The sequence below is a fragment of the Hemitrygon akajei genome, chromosome 14, assembly GCF_048418815.1.
Source record: "Hemitrygon akajei chromosome 14, sHemAka1.3, whole genome shotgun sequence".
In the NCBI taxonomy this organism is placed as follows: Eukaryota; Metazoa; Chordata; class Chondrichthyes; order Myliobatiformes; family Dasyatidae; genus Hemitrygon; species Hemitrygon akajei.
In genome coordinates this window covers 55,538,346-55,550,975 of record NC_133137.1, presented here as the reverse complement: position 1 = coordinate 55,550,975, position 12,630 = coordinate 55,538,346, and the positions used below count along the sequence as shown (strand labels likewise).

At 40.2% G+C, this 12,630-nt stretch overlaps 1 protein-coding gene across 7 annotated transcripts in view; it reads right to left on the bottom strand.

Moving 5' to 3' along the window:
* Positions 1 to 679: 679 nt before the first annotated feature.
* The window catches only part of LOC140738596 (ATP-binding cassette sub-family C member 9-like), a 188,490-nt gene continuing 176,539 nt past the window's right edge, over positions 680 to 12,630 (bottom strand). For 4 of the 7 annotated variants that reach the window (XM_073066113.1, XM_073066117.1, XM_073066116.1 and 1 more), the window contains one exon: positions 680 to 7,558. In XM_073066113.1, the coding sequence (XP_072922214.1) occupies positions 7,421 to 7,558 (138 nt within the window). In that variant the 3' untranslated portion in view covers positions 680 to 7,420. Of the gene's footprint in view, positions 7,559 to 10,630; positions 10,800 to 12,630 lie in introns of all 7 variants that reach the window. The other 3 variants (XR_012101405.1, XM_073066119.1, XM_073066115.1) reach the window with 3 other exon arrangements.

Genomic DNA, 12,630 nt, shown 5'->3' with positions numbered 1-12,630 from the left:
GATACATAATCAAAGATCTCCATCATCTGGGCCATGCCATCTTCTTGCAGCCACCATTGGGCAGCAGGTGCAGAAGACCCACAACTCCATGTTCAGCAAATTACATCTTTTCAACCAGTCAGGTTTGAATCAACTCACAAAACCCAAATCACTACTGCTTATCTGAACTAAAATGGATGTCTTATTTCTATTTGTGTATCTTTCCTGTAAAAATTGTATATACTTTGGTTTCACTTATGTTTTGTGAATGCTGCTTGTCTGACGCTGTGCCTGTGATGCTGCTGCAGGCGAGTTTTTCCACTGCGCTTGTGCACACGTACTTATGCATATGACAATAACCTCAACTTTGATTGAATCCTATTCTATCAGTGTGTCCTACTTTGTATGCTCATCTTCTCAGTCTGATTGAATTTTGGGGCAATATATGTTAATGCACCCACGTCTGAAAACAACAGCAAAGCCCTTTCACGCCTGCTGCATCATATCCTGCAGCTTAGTTGCTGGGTGCCCCTGAATATGTACATGTATTTCAATTGAACTAGGCGCACCTGATATTTGAAATGAGATGATACTTTAGTGCCTGTTTAGTGTTAACACTTAATTTGTCCCATTTTTCCTTTCAACTCTAAAGCATATTCATTTGTAATGCGGTTACTGCTCATTTCAATAGACCACACTGTTTGAACGTGTAAAATCTCCATTTTATTGATAAGGAAGTGTAAAGCAAACATTCAAGGAAACTTGAATTACATATTTACAATAGTGCAATAGTGGCTGGTGTAGAGCCTTAAAGAAACCAATACCAATCTGAATGCATTCATTCATCCCAAGTCTGCCATGGAGGCCTATTCACTATTTTCATCTTGTACAATTTCAACAAGTGAAACAAGTCTTTCCAAACTAATTTCAGTTACCTTGTATTTTCTACCATTCTTAAAATTCCTTTTGTTATACCTAGACACCTGCTTCTCATTTGATTTTAATTTAAGATACAGTACTCATTAATTTCCAAAGTAACAATATCCACACATTAAATACATGTCTCTTAACATTTTACAATCACCAAAGGGGTAAAGAAAAGGCAGATTGATCAGTAATAACTGACAAATATAAGGAGTGTATGTATAGCATAATTATTCCAGGTGTTTTTCCATTGTGTTTTGCACTGCAGAACAAGAACACGTTTGATATTTCAAGGCAATTTGTCCTTTCTTAATTGTTAGCAATGATAATATTAAGATCTTTCTTAAATCAGTATTTATACCAATAAGCACAAATTGTGGAAAATTATCTTCCAACTACTATGCTAGAAAGGGATTAAAAGAAAGAGGCCAGTAAAAAAGCAAGTTTTCGAACTCTCCATTACATCCTCCAAGTATTTTACAGCCCATGAATTATTTGTGAGGGCTGTCACTCTTATCGAATATGTTATAGGTTAACTCTAGAGTAACAATGTCCATGTCTTATTTCAATATTGTTGGCCTCTGTGACAACATGCAAATGATGAGTTTTACTTCAAAGACAACCAATCTGAAACCTCAGTTGCAGATATGTACCTCAGTGCAACCAGTCTGCTGCTTAAGTATTTATTGCAGCATTCAGTAATAATTCTATAGGCTTTTACAAACATACACATTTTTCTACACCACAGGGAAGTTTTATGTTTGTGATATGCATTAACAACTTGGATACAAATGGAAAAATGATAATTAAGTTTGCAAATGATATGAAGATTGGTGGCACAGTTGATAACAAGGATGGCTGTCCAAGTCCACAGCACAATATAGATCAGCTGGAAGCTGGTAAATGGATTTTAATCCTGACGAGTGAGAGGTGGTGCTTTCTGGGAGGACAAACAAGAGTTGCATATACACAGTTATTGGTAGACCCCTAGCGAGTGTTAATGAACAGAGGGACTTTGGGCTACATCTCCATAAACCCCTGAAATGGCAGCACAGTAGATAAAGTGGTAAAGAAGGCATATGGAATGGTTGCCTTCATCGATAGTGCATAGAGTATAACAGCTGCGACATCATTTATAAAACATTGGTTGGCTACATCAGGAATATTGTGTGCAGTTCTAGTTGCTACTGAATAGGATAGATATGATTACACTGGAAAGGTTGAGAGGAGATCCACCTGCAAATTGTCTGGATGGGACCATTTTGTTATGAGGAGTCTGTGCTGTGGCTCAAGAGAGGGGAGGCATGGAGTCAGTGTAGCTAACCATCTGGACACAAGCTGGAGTCTGATCAGCCCCGGTTGGGTCACCTGGAGAAGGCTGTATGATGTTGAAAGATCCGAAACACCTGATGATTCCAGGAACATCACTGATGATGTGTCCAGAAACATCAGTAGATGTATGCACACAGCTATAGTTTGGGTTTGCTTCTGCTGGAATAGGGGAGCCCGAAGGGTGTCCTGATAGAGGTGTATACAATGATGGGGAAAAAGTAGAGTGCAGAGTGAATATCTTTTCCTCATGGTGGGGGGAGTCCAAGACTAGAGGGCGTAGATCCAGGCTGAGGTGCAGAAGGTTTGGAATGGATCTGAGAGGGAGTTCTTTTTTAATCCAGAGGGGGCTGAAATCTGGAACATATCCTCTGAGAGGATGGAGAAGGTTGATGCTCTCACAACATTTAAAATGCATCTAAACAAGTACATAAATGATCAAGTCATAGAATACTGTATACTTAATGCAGGTAAATAAGATCAGCATGCAGAAGTACAATGGTCAGCAAGGGCATGATATGCCAATTACTGACTCAACAATATTATAACTCCATGAAAAATGTCTCAAATATTTTTCATAAGCAAAATAGAGAGGCATACTTGGGTGACAATGAGTGGTTGGGATCTATGAGTTTGGAGAATGAGGAGGGAAGATAGCTCTGAGATCCACAGGCAACCCTTTCCACTTGCTTATCCCTTCAATTTTGTTTCCGATTCCCACCTTGCCGTCCACCTCCAGCCTCTGATTATTCCATTAGAATTCGAGGCTGGCTCAACAACCTTTTGGCACAAAGCTTCCCCGACATCCTCACCACCCACTAACCCCCCCCCCCCCCCCCACTGTGACATAAAGCTGATCTTCAGCTTTTACCACTTATGACCACACTTGCAGTATCATTTCTCATTCATTTTTGGAAAAAAAAAGAATTTTAAAAAATCACTCGCCTCATTTCAAAGGTGCCTTGGAGATTTGCCAGAATGCTGCCTGGATTAGAGAACAGGAGGTTAGGAACAGGAAGGGGTCAATAACTTTACTGGGTGTTTTTTATAGGCCGTCTAATAGTAACAGGGATATTGAGGATATTAGATATTGTGTTCAGGAAGGTTTCTTGACACAGTATGTAGATAAGCCAACAAGAGGAGAGGCTGTACTTGATCTGGTATTGGGAAATGAACCTGGTCAGGTGTCAGATCTCTCAGTGGGAGAGCATTTTGGAGATAGTGATCATAATTCTATCTCCTTTACAATAGCATTGGAGAGAGATAAGAACAGACAAGTTAGAAATGTGTTTAATTGGAGTAAGGGGAATTATGAAGCTATCAGGCAGGAAATTGGAAGCTTAAATTGGAACCAAATGTTCTCAGGGAAAAGTATGGAAGAAATATGGCAAATATTCAGGGGATATTTGTGTAAAGCTCTGTATAGGTACGTTCCAATGAGACAGAGAAGTTACGGTAGGGTACAGACACTGTGGTGTACAAAGGCTGTAATAAATCTAGTCAAGAAGAAAAGCTTACAAAAGGTTCAGAGAGCTAGGTAATGTTAAGAGATCTAGAAGATTATAAGGCTACTAGGAAGGAGCTTGAGAAGGAAACTGGAGAGCCAGAAGGGGCCATGAGAAAGCCTTGGCCGGCAGAATTAAGGAAAACCCCAAGGCATTCTACAAGTATGTGAAGAGCAAGAGGATAAGATGTGAAAGAATAGGATCTATCAAATGTGACAGTGGGAAAGTGTGTATGGAACCGAAGGAGATAACAGAGGTACTTAATGAATACTTTGCTTCAGTATTCACTATGGAAAAGGATCTTAGTGATTGTAGTGATGACTTGCAGCAGACTGATGAGCTTGAACAAGTAGACATTAAGAAAGAGGATGTGCTGGAGCTTTTGGAAAGCATCAAGTTGGATAAGTCATCAGGACCAGACGAGATATACTCCAGGCTACTGTGGGAGGCGAGGGAGGAGATTGCTGAGCCTCTGACGATGATCTTTGCATCATCAATGGGGATGGGAGAGGTTCCCAAGGATTGGAGGGTTGCGGATGCTGTTCCTTTATTCAAGAAAGGGAGTAGAGAGAGCCCAGGAAATTATAGACCAGTGAGTCTTACCTCTGTGGCTGGTAAGTTGATGGGGAAGATCCTGAGAGGCAGGATTTATGAGCATTTGGAGAGGTAGAATATGATTAGGAGTAGTCAGCATGGCTTTGTAAAGGGCAGATCGTGCCTTTTGAGCTTAATTGAATTTTTTGAGGATGTGACTAAACACAGTGATGAAGGAAGAGCAGTAGATTTCAGCAAGGCATTTGATATGGTACCCCATTCAAGGCTTATTGAGAAAGTAAGGAGACATAGGATCCAAGGGGACATTGCTTTGTGGATCCAGAACTGGCTTCCCTAGTTCCCTAGTGGTTGTAGACAGGGTGATATTCTGCATGGAGGTCAGTCACCAGTGGTGTGCCTCAGGGATCTGTTCTGGGACCTCTACTCTTTGTGATTTTTATAAATGACCTGGATGAGGAAGTGGAGGGATGGGTTAGTATGTTTCCTGATGACACAAAGGTTAGAGGTGTTGTAGTTAGTGTGGAGGGCTGTCAGAGGTTACAGCGGGACATTGATAGGATGCAAAACTGGGCTGAGAAGTGGCAGATGGAGTTCAACCCAGGTAAATGTGAGGTGGTTCATTTTGGTAGGCCAAATATGATGGCAGAATATAGCATTAATGGTAAGACACTTGGCAGTGTGGAGGATCAGAGGGCTCTTGGGGTCTGAGTCCATAAGCCGCTCAAAGCAGTTGCATAGGTTGACTTTGTGGTTAAGAAGGCGTATGGTGCAATGGCCTTCATCTATCGTAGAATTGAATTTAGGAGTCGAGAGGTAATGTTGGAGCAATATAGGACCGTGGTCAGACTCCACTTGGAGTACTATGCTCAGTTCTGGTCGCCTCACTACAGGAAGGATGTGGAAGCCATAGAAAGGGTGCAGAGGAGATTTACAAGGATGTTGCCTGGATTGGGGAGCATGCCTTATGAGAATAGGTTGAGTGAAGTCAGCCTTTTCTCCTTGGAGTGACGGAGGATGAGAGGTGACCTGATAGAGGTGTATAAGATGATGAGAGGCATTGATCGTGTGGATAGTCAGAGGTTTTTTCCCAGGGCTGAAATAGTTACCACAAGAGGACACAGGTTTAAGGTGCTGGGGAATAGGTACAGCGGAGATGTCAGGGGTAAGTTTTTACTCAGAGAGTGGTGAGTGCATGGAATGGGCTGCTGGCAACAGTGGTGGAGGCAGATACAATAGGGTCTTTTTTAAGAAGCTTTTAGATAGGTAGATGGAACTTAATAAAATAAAGGGCTATAAGTAAGCCTAGTAATTTCTAAGGTAATGACGTGTTCGGCACAACTTTGTGTGCCGAAGGGCCTGTATTGTGCTGTAGGCTTTCTATGTTTCTATGTTTAACATGCCTTATGGAAAAGTTTCAGTGAGCTAGGGCTTTGGAGTGACGAAGGACGGGAGGCAACTTGATAGACGTACATAAAGTTATACGATTGAGAGAGTGGACAGACTTTCTCCCCAGGCAGCAATGTTCAGTAGCAGAACACATCCTTTTAAAGCAGGGGTTCCCAACCATTTTATGCCCCTCCCTTTAATGGAGGGGCCTGCGGACCATAGATTGTGAGCCCCTGTTTTAAAGTGAGTAGAGGAAAGTTTGAGGGAGATGCCAAAATAGCTTTTTATACATAGAGAATGGCAAGCTCCTGGAAATTCCTGCCGGCTATGGTGGTAGAGGCTGGTACATTGGGGATAGTTAAGAGACTCTTAGATGGGAACATAGATGAAAGAAAAGTGGAGGGGTGTGAGCTATATGAGAGGGGAGGGTTAGTTTGATTGTGAAGTAGGTTAAAAGGTCACCACAATATCCGGGGGCGGGGGGCATTGCTGTGTTGTTCTGTGACGCTCTCAATTCTGATGCTACCTGTCTAGTTATTTACTTCCAGCATTTTGTGTATATGGGGCATTGTTATTGTTTGGATATCAGCTGGAAGAGCTCTTCCACCATGAGGTTTAAAGCCCACAAAGTCTGGGTACAGTCAAGGGCAAGGAAAGGAAGTGTGATATGAAGGAGACAGAAGGCTGTGAATCTCAAGAAGGTCACTATCAGGCACGGCTGACATCACACCTGAGAGCCGTGTATCTTGAGCTGGTACGCAACAATCATTTGCTTGGACTGTAGTAAATCTGTTTGCCTCTTCTGTATGGATATCCTGGTAGCTGAAAGTGGAACTGTTGGATGTGAATACTTCCAAACACAACAATGGAGATGAAGAAATGCATACATCAGCCAAAGTATTTCCTCTATCCTACTTCTGATCATCACCTTTTGCTAAGTACAATGGCTTTGTCTGCTGGGTTACTTTATTTACTTGACCTGAGGCTAGACTGGCTCCATTGCATGATGGTTGTAGTTACTGACTGGTCTAAACCCAACATTTTCCAATGAGTAAACCTATATAAATACAAACATCTTACCCTTCAATATATATCTGTAGCCAACATGCATCTCCAAACACGAGCAATTCATCTTTTGCAACATACACAAAATACTGGAGGAACTCAGCAGGTCAGGCAGCATCTGTGGAAATGAATAGATAATCGACTTCTGCCTGACCTGCTGAGATACTCCAGCATTTTGTGGGTGTTGCTCTGGGTTTCCAGCATCTGTCGACTTGCTCATGTTCATAATTTATCTATAAATCGAATAACTAAATATTTGAAACAATGCAAACCGTAATAAGTAAGGGGATGTATTGGTATTAATCCCAGTTGAATTGCAACACTTTTACCACAAAAAAACTTACTTATGATTACAATTCAACACGTAATTCTGAGAAGTTAGAATAAATCCATTCAGTCTCTTGTACAATGACATTTCTCTAGCACTGCAGTGCATTCTGTGGTTCATTAAGGTGAAAAATCAATCATTTTAAGGCTAATCCTTGCATAGTCTAGTTGGATGTGACATGTTATACTGACAGACACTGATTAAAGCAAAGACGGTCTTGGAGAGAAGGTATGAAAGTATGTTTTTTGACTTAAAGAAGATTGCATAACTTTAGATAATAAAAAGCAAAAAAAAAACATGGTTGTTGAGTGAAAGAAGATTAACGTGGAATACCAGGATTCCGGATTATTCACATATCAGCCTTTACAAAGGATGCAAAGATGCCTCCCTCATGTGCCAGGAGACTTTCAGGTTTATCATATTCAAGGATGTTGCCTCGTTTCATCACAATAACCAGGTCTGCAGTTAGGATGGTATGCACTCGGTGCTGTGGGGAGAGGAGGAACAATTAGAATGCAGCCCACGTCCACTGAAATGGTCGAACTTAAATACTTAATTGTGGATCACAAGTTTTAAGTCTCTTACACATTCTGAGGAGGAAAAGATCCAGGCCATTTAGCTCATCAAGTCTATTCTAGTATTAACCAATCCTGTTTACCCTTCTCAGTTGCTGAGACTTAAACCATTGATACACTATAATGTTGTTATGAAAAATGCTTGGATGATCCAACTAACACTAGATGCAGTTTAAAGGAAGAGAACACAGCTCAGAAATATTTGTTTTACAACAATCAGAGATTTAAAACACTTGTGTGAAGATTAGACAAAAGGTGCACAGCAAGCTCACGCCAGCACTCACAGATGCAGAGAAGCTGAACTCAATGTGTTTTCAAATGCTTACAAGTCAGACAGATGATTGCCTTTGTGACAATGTAAGGGCTACTTTCTTCAACATGCTCTCTTGGCAAGTAGTCTCACCCAGCAGCAACTCATATTGGGAAAACTGAGCGAGTTCTCCACCTACTATGAAAAGGCAAGTCCCACCTGAAATTTATTGACACGAGTCCTTGTGTAGTGAGGCTGGGAGCCAAGAGGAACGGAGGGAAAGCTGATGCTTCAATGCAGTTATCCTGCATTTTGTTAGTTTCATACCAAGTGAATGCACAAATATCTTCACCCCTATCTACAACAGCAAGAAAAAATTACCAACTGCTAAACGCTCAACTTTCATCACGTTAGCAGGTGGAACCAGGTGACTGCACTTACTAGAGAAGTTGTTCTTGTTTTCACAAGTTTATTTGCATTAGCTAGAAATCAAGAGGCAATGCACCTGTGATTCCCCGATAAACCTTCCAATAGGTAATTGGAGAATTAGCTCTTCTTGAAATTTAGAGTTTATTGGTTATACTTTCTTCATCGGCCTTAAGGGAAGTTAACTCACTTTCTTTCATGGAATGCCTGACAATCAATAGAGTAGGGGTCCTGAAATTAATTTAGATAATCGGAGGTGATCCAACCCAGGCAAAACAAAGTGATGTCATTTATCTCTGAGACAACAAAGACCCAATCACAGAGTGTGAGACTATTGTCATGTGCAGGTAAATGGGTTGAGATCCCTCTTCCATTTCTTATTACAAATATGTTTGTGCAGCTTTGTAATGATCTAGTTACAAACTGCAAGATTTGTTCAATTCAATGTTTTGGTCTGCTACAGTGGAACTATTACATCAGCTGCTAGCCCAGCAATGAAGCCGGCAACATTGAACCATTTACTCTGTTTCTCTCCCCATTAAATATGTGTGTCTTCAGTATCTTCTAATTTTATTCCAGATTTTCAGAATCTGCAGGTCTTTAAAAAAAATTTTAACTGAAGCCTCTCAGTTAGTCTGCTCGCTGTGGTTCTGAAATAATACTTCTGATTTTTCAGTCATGTCTGGTAGCACCTACAGAGCTCATCTGAATTAGGCCATGAGAAGTGTTTTTAAAAGTACGATGGATTTTCCTGGATGGCTTTGCAATCTTCTATCTCCATGTGAATATTCCTTTGTACTCTTGATTACCCAGCTGTCTTTGTGTTCATTTAAAGCTCTGTTGCCCAAACCATAACTTACTCTCAATACTGTTCACTCATCATATCAGTGTCTTCTGGACAATTTAAAAATCCTTTCACGTATTTTCAAAGCCCGTCATGATCTTGCCCCCTCACTTTCTTTTCCAGCCTTTCTGGCCTTTGCACTGTTGAAATGCAGACATCTTGAACATTCCAGATTAATAATCATTCCATCCTTAGCAGCTTTGATTCCAATTGCCTTGGCTCTCGACTCCAAAGTTCCCTCCTCAAATATCCCTGCCACTCCCTTTGCTTTCTTAAGATGGTTACTTAATCAGCTTCTTTAGCCAAGCTTTCTCCTTCTAACCCTCTGTCAAGAACGTTTTTATTGATATCTCTTGTAAAATGACTTGGGCCATTTGTAGTGTTAAAGACATTTTATACATTCAAGTTATAGATATTCACTGAGTTGTGTGCTTATCTTTAAGTTATATATCTTAAACAAATTCCTTCAATATTTATCAAAAAATCCCTGTTGAAAACAGCTGATTTTCAGCTGTAGGCTCATTTAGTTGAGCTGGGTGAGAGAAATTAATCAGGGTTGTTACTGTGAGTAGAATTGGGTCGAGGGTTTAGAACCTGGATCCCACCTGAAGCTCTCGAAGATTATTTCTTCACCTACTTCAGAACAACTAATTGAGAATTCAGGATTCATTCCCTTAGGCAGTTGCACAATAGTGTGTTTCAGATTGGCCTCTTTTGTAAGTTTCACAATATTTGATGAATGTTCTTAAATTGGCAGTACAATATAGACAGTGCCGTATCTAAGAGTTTTGGCCAATATCCATCTAGTACTTGTCTTGATTACTCATCAAAACACATATTGCATGATTTGGGGGAAGAAAACTGTTATGAGGTTGATACTGTCATTGTGAATACATAAAAATTTTAGTAGTGTTTGTTAGCAGAAATTAGTTTGCAATCAGCAAGCACAGTTCATCAATTTGTCATGTTCCATCTACCCATCAAGTTCACAAATTGATTAAGAAATCCAAAAAAACTGCCAATCTCCTCAAGGATCTTTTTTTTTGTCATTACACAGTCAATGTTTACTTTCAGTACAGCTTTTAAGACAAAGATGAATAACAAGCTAATCTATTACACTTGACAGCTGCTTGAGAGCCAAATACAATATCCAAATGCTTTCTCTGAATGTCAGAGAAATGCCAAATTAATCTGAATTTGAGGATTTGTAGAATTAGGGGTTAGCAAGTCACATCTTCAGGATAAAATTATGTGAAAGTCAAAGGACATTTTGTTTTTTATAAACCTGCAGTATGTCTTGAATACAAAAGTTCCAGAACAGTCACACTATAAAAGATGTGCAACAGCAGTACAGAAACTATGGTAAAGTGCAGTAAGCTAGTGTGTTAACACAAAGATTCTAGCAAAACAACAAGACCGTCAAAGCTGCCATTGCCAGTGCCAATATCCATCAAATCTACAAACCCAAGAGCTAGACTCTGTGCAATGGATTCCTCTACTTGCTGGAGTTCACCAGAGAGGTAAAGGGGCTTTCCTCTTGAGAGAGCAATTGTGAGGAATTGCCACACTCCACTAAAATACCTTTGCAAAAGACTAACACTAGGTCTGTATCCAGAATGGAAGTCACGCGATGCTGGAAGGAAAAACAGCAGAGAGAAAAAAAAACCACAAAAATGAATGGCCAAGATGGTGAAAGAGAGAGATGAATAATAATATGAACTGAACAGAAAATTGTTAAAACTTGGGAGAAGCATAAAGATGCTGAACACAAATCACAGAATCTGCGCCAACCATTAAACACCCATATACTGTACATAAATTCTAGTTGCTTTTCCCCACATTCTCATTAACTCCCCCTCAAAACTCTACCCCTTCCTTAACACCAGGGGCAAATTACCACAGTCAATTGACCTAACAACCTGCATAAATTTGGAATGTGGGAGGAAAGCAGAGCTCCCAGAGGAAACCTGTGTGATCAAAGGGTGAATGTGCAAACACCACGGCAACAATGCTCACAGCGGCCGCACCACTGAGCTTCCCAAGTAATGAGGTACCGTAAGAACCTACCTGTTTCAGAGGGACATTACTTGAGAGCCATTGGCTAATAAACTGAGCTGACACAACTAGCTTATTAATGAACATATCTTCCCCGGGAAAGTACTGCTTCCCATCTTGGTCCTTGTTTAAATTACTTGTTCAAACTCTTTGATCATGTGTTATTAACTGCCACATTTATTCAAAGTATTTACTTCATTAACCATGCTTCTTTTTCCTCTTTCAACCTTGGCAGAAGTTAACAGTTAAAACAGTGAACTGGGGGCCTGCTTTATATCTTGCCTAATTGCTTAGTTGTTAGGATACACAGTATGTTAGCACATTAAGTTTAAATCTACCCCATTACCTTCAGTGATGCCAATTCATTCTAACTACCGGGCATAAAGGTTGCTTACATTTGTAAAGCCACTGAAAGAAGAGCTTCCTATGATTGTGGAGTACACTGGAAGTTTGTTAGTTTTAAAAAGATTTCATATCGGGTATGTCCTCTCTCTGGGACAAAACTGATCATTAAAATCATACCTCTTAGGTTTGTACCATAATGGATCTTTCAAGTCTGACGTCACTAGGAAATGATGCTGTCTGTAACTAATTTTCTTGGCCTTAATATCTATTCATTTAATTGCACTAAAACAGCAGGCAGATCTGTAACATTTTATACCTAGACACTTTAAAACATAAAGGATTATGTAAGCCATTCAGCCCCTCATATATGCTGTACCATTTAGTAAGGTCGAAGTTGAACTCTTGGTGACAACTTCCTGCACAAACCCCTTGATTCTATCAATAACTAAAAAAAATATACTCAGTGACTGAGCCTCTACATCTCCCTTAAGTCGAGAATTCCATTGATTCACTATCCTAAGGATGATTTTTTCCCCCTCATCTCACTTCTGAATGGCTGACTTTTTACTTAAGCCCTAGCTTGAAGAAACAACAATGCTGTATCTATCCTTTGAGGCCTCAGTAACATTCTATGAATCTTACCCATCTATTCCTGTTTCCTGTCCTTTAACCAATCCTCAGTTCAAACCAATAAATTACTCCAATTTAATTTAGCAACCTTACTGAAGCAATGTACACAAAATGCTGGAGGAACTCAGCAGGCTAGGCAGCATCTATGGAAAAGAATAAATGGTTGAGACCCTTCATCATTGTCCATCCTGATGAAGGGTTTTGTCCTGAAATGTAAACTGTTCACTCTTTTCCATAGATGCTGCCTAACCTGCTGAGTTCCACCAGGATTTTGTATGTGTGACGTTGACTTCCAGCATCTGCAGGTTCTCTTGTATTTGTTTAACCTTACTGAAGATCTTTTGAAAGTCTAAATACAGCACATTCACCAGCTTCCCCTTTTCTATTCTGCTTATTACAACCACAAAACTCCTACAGGTATGCCAAATATGTTA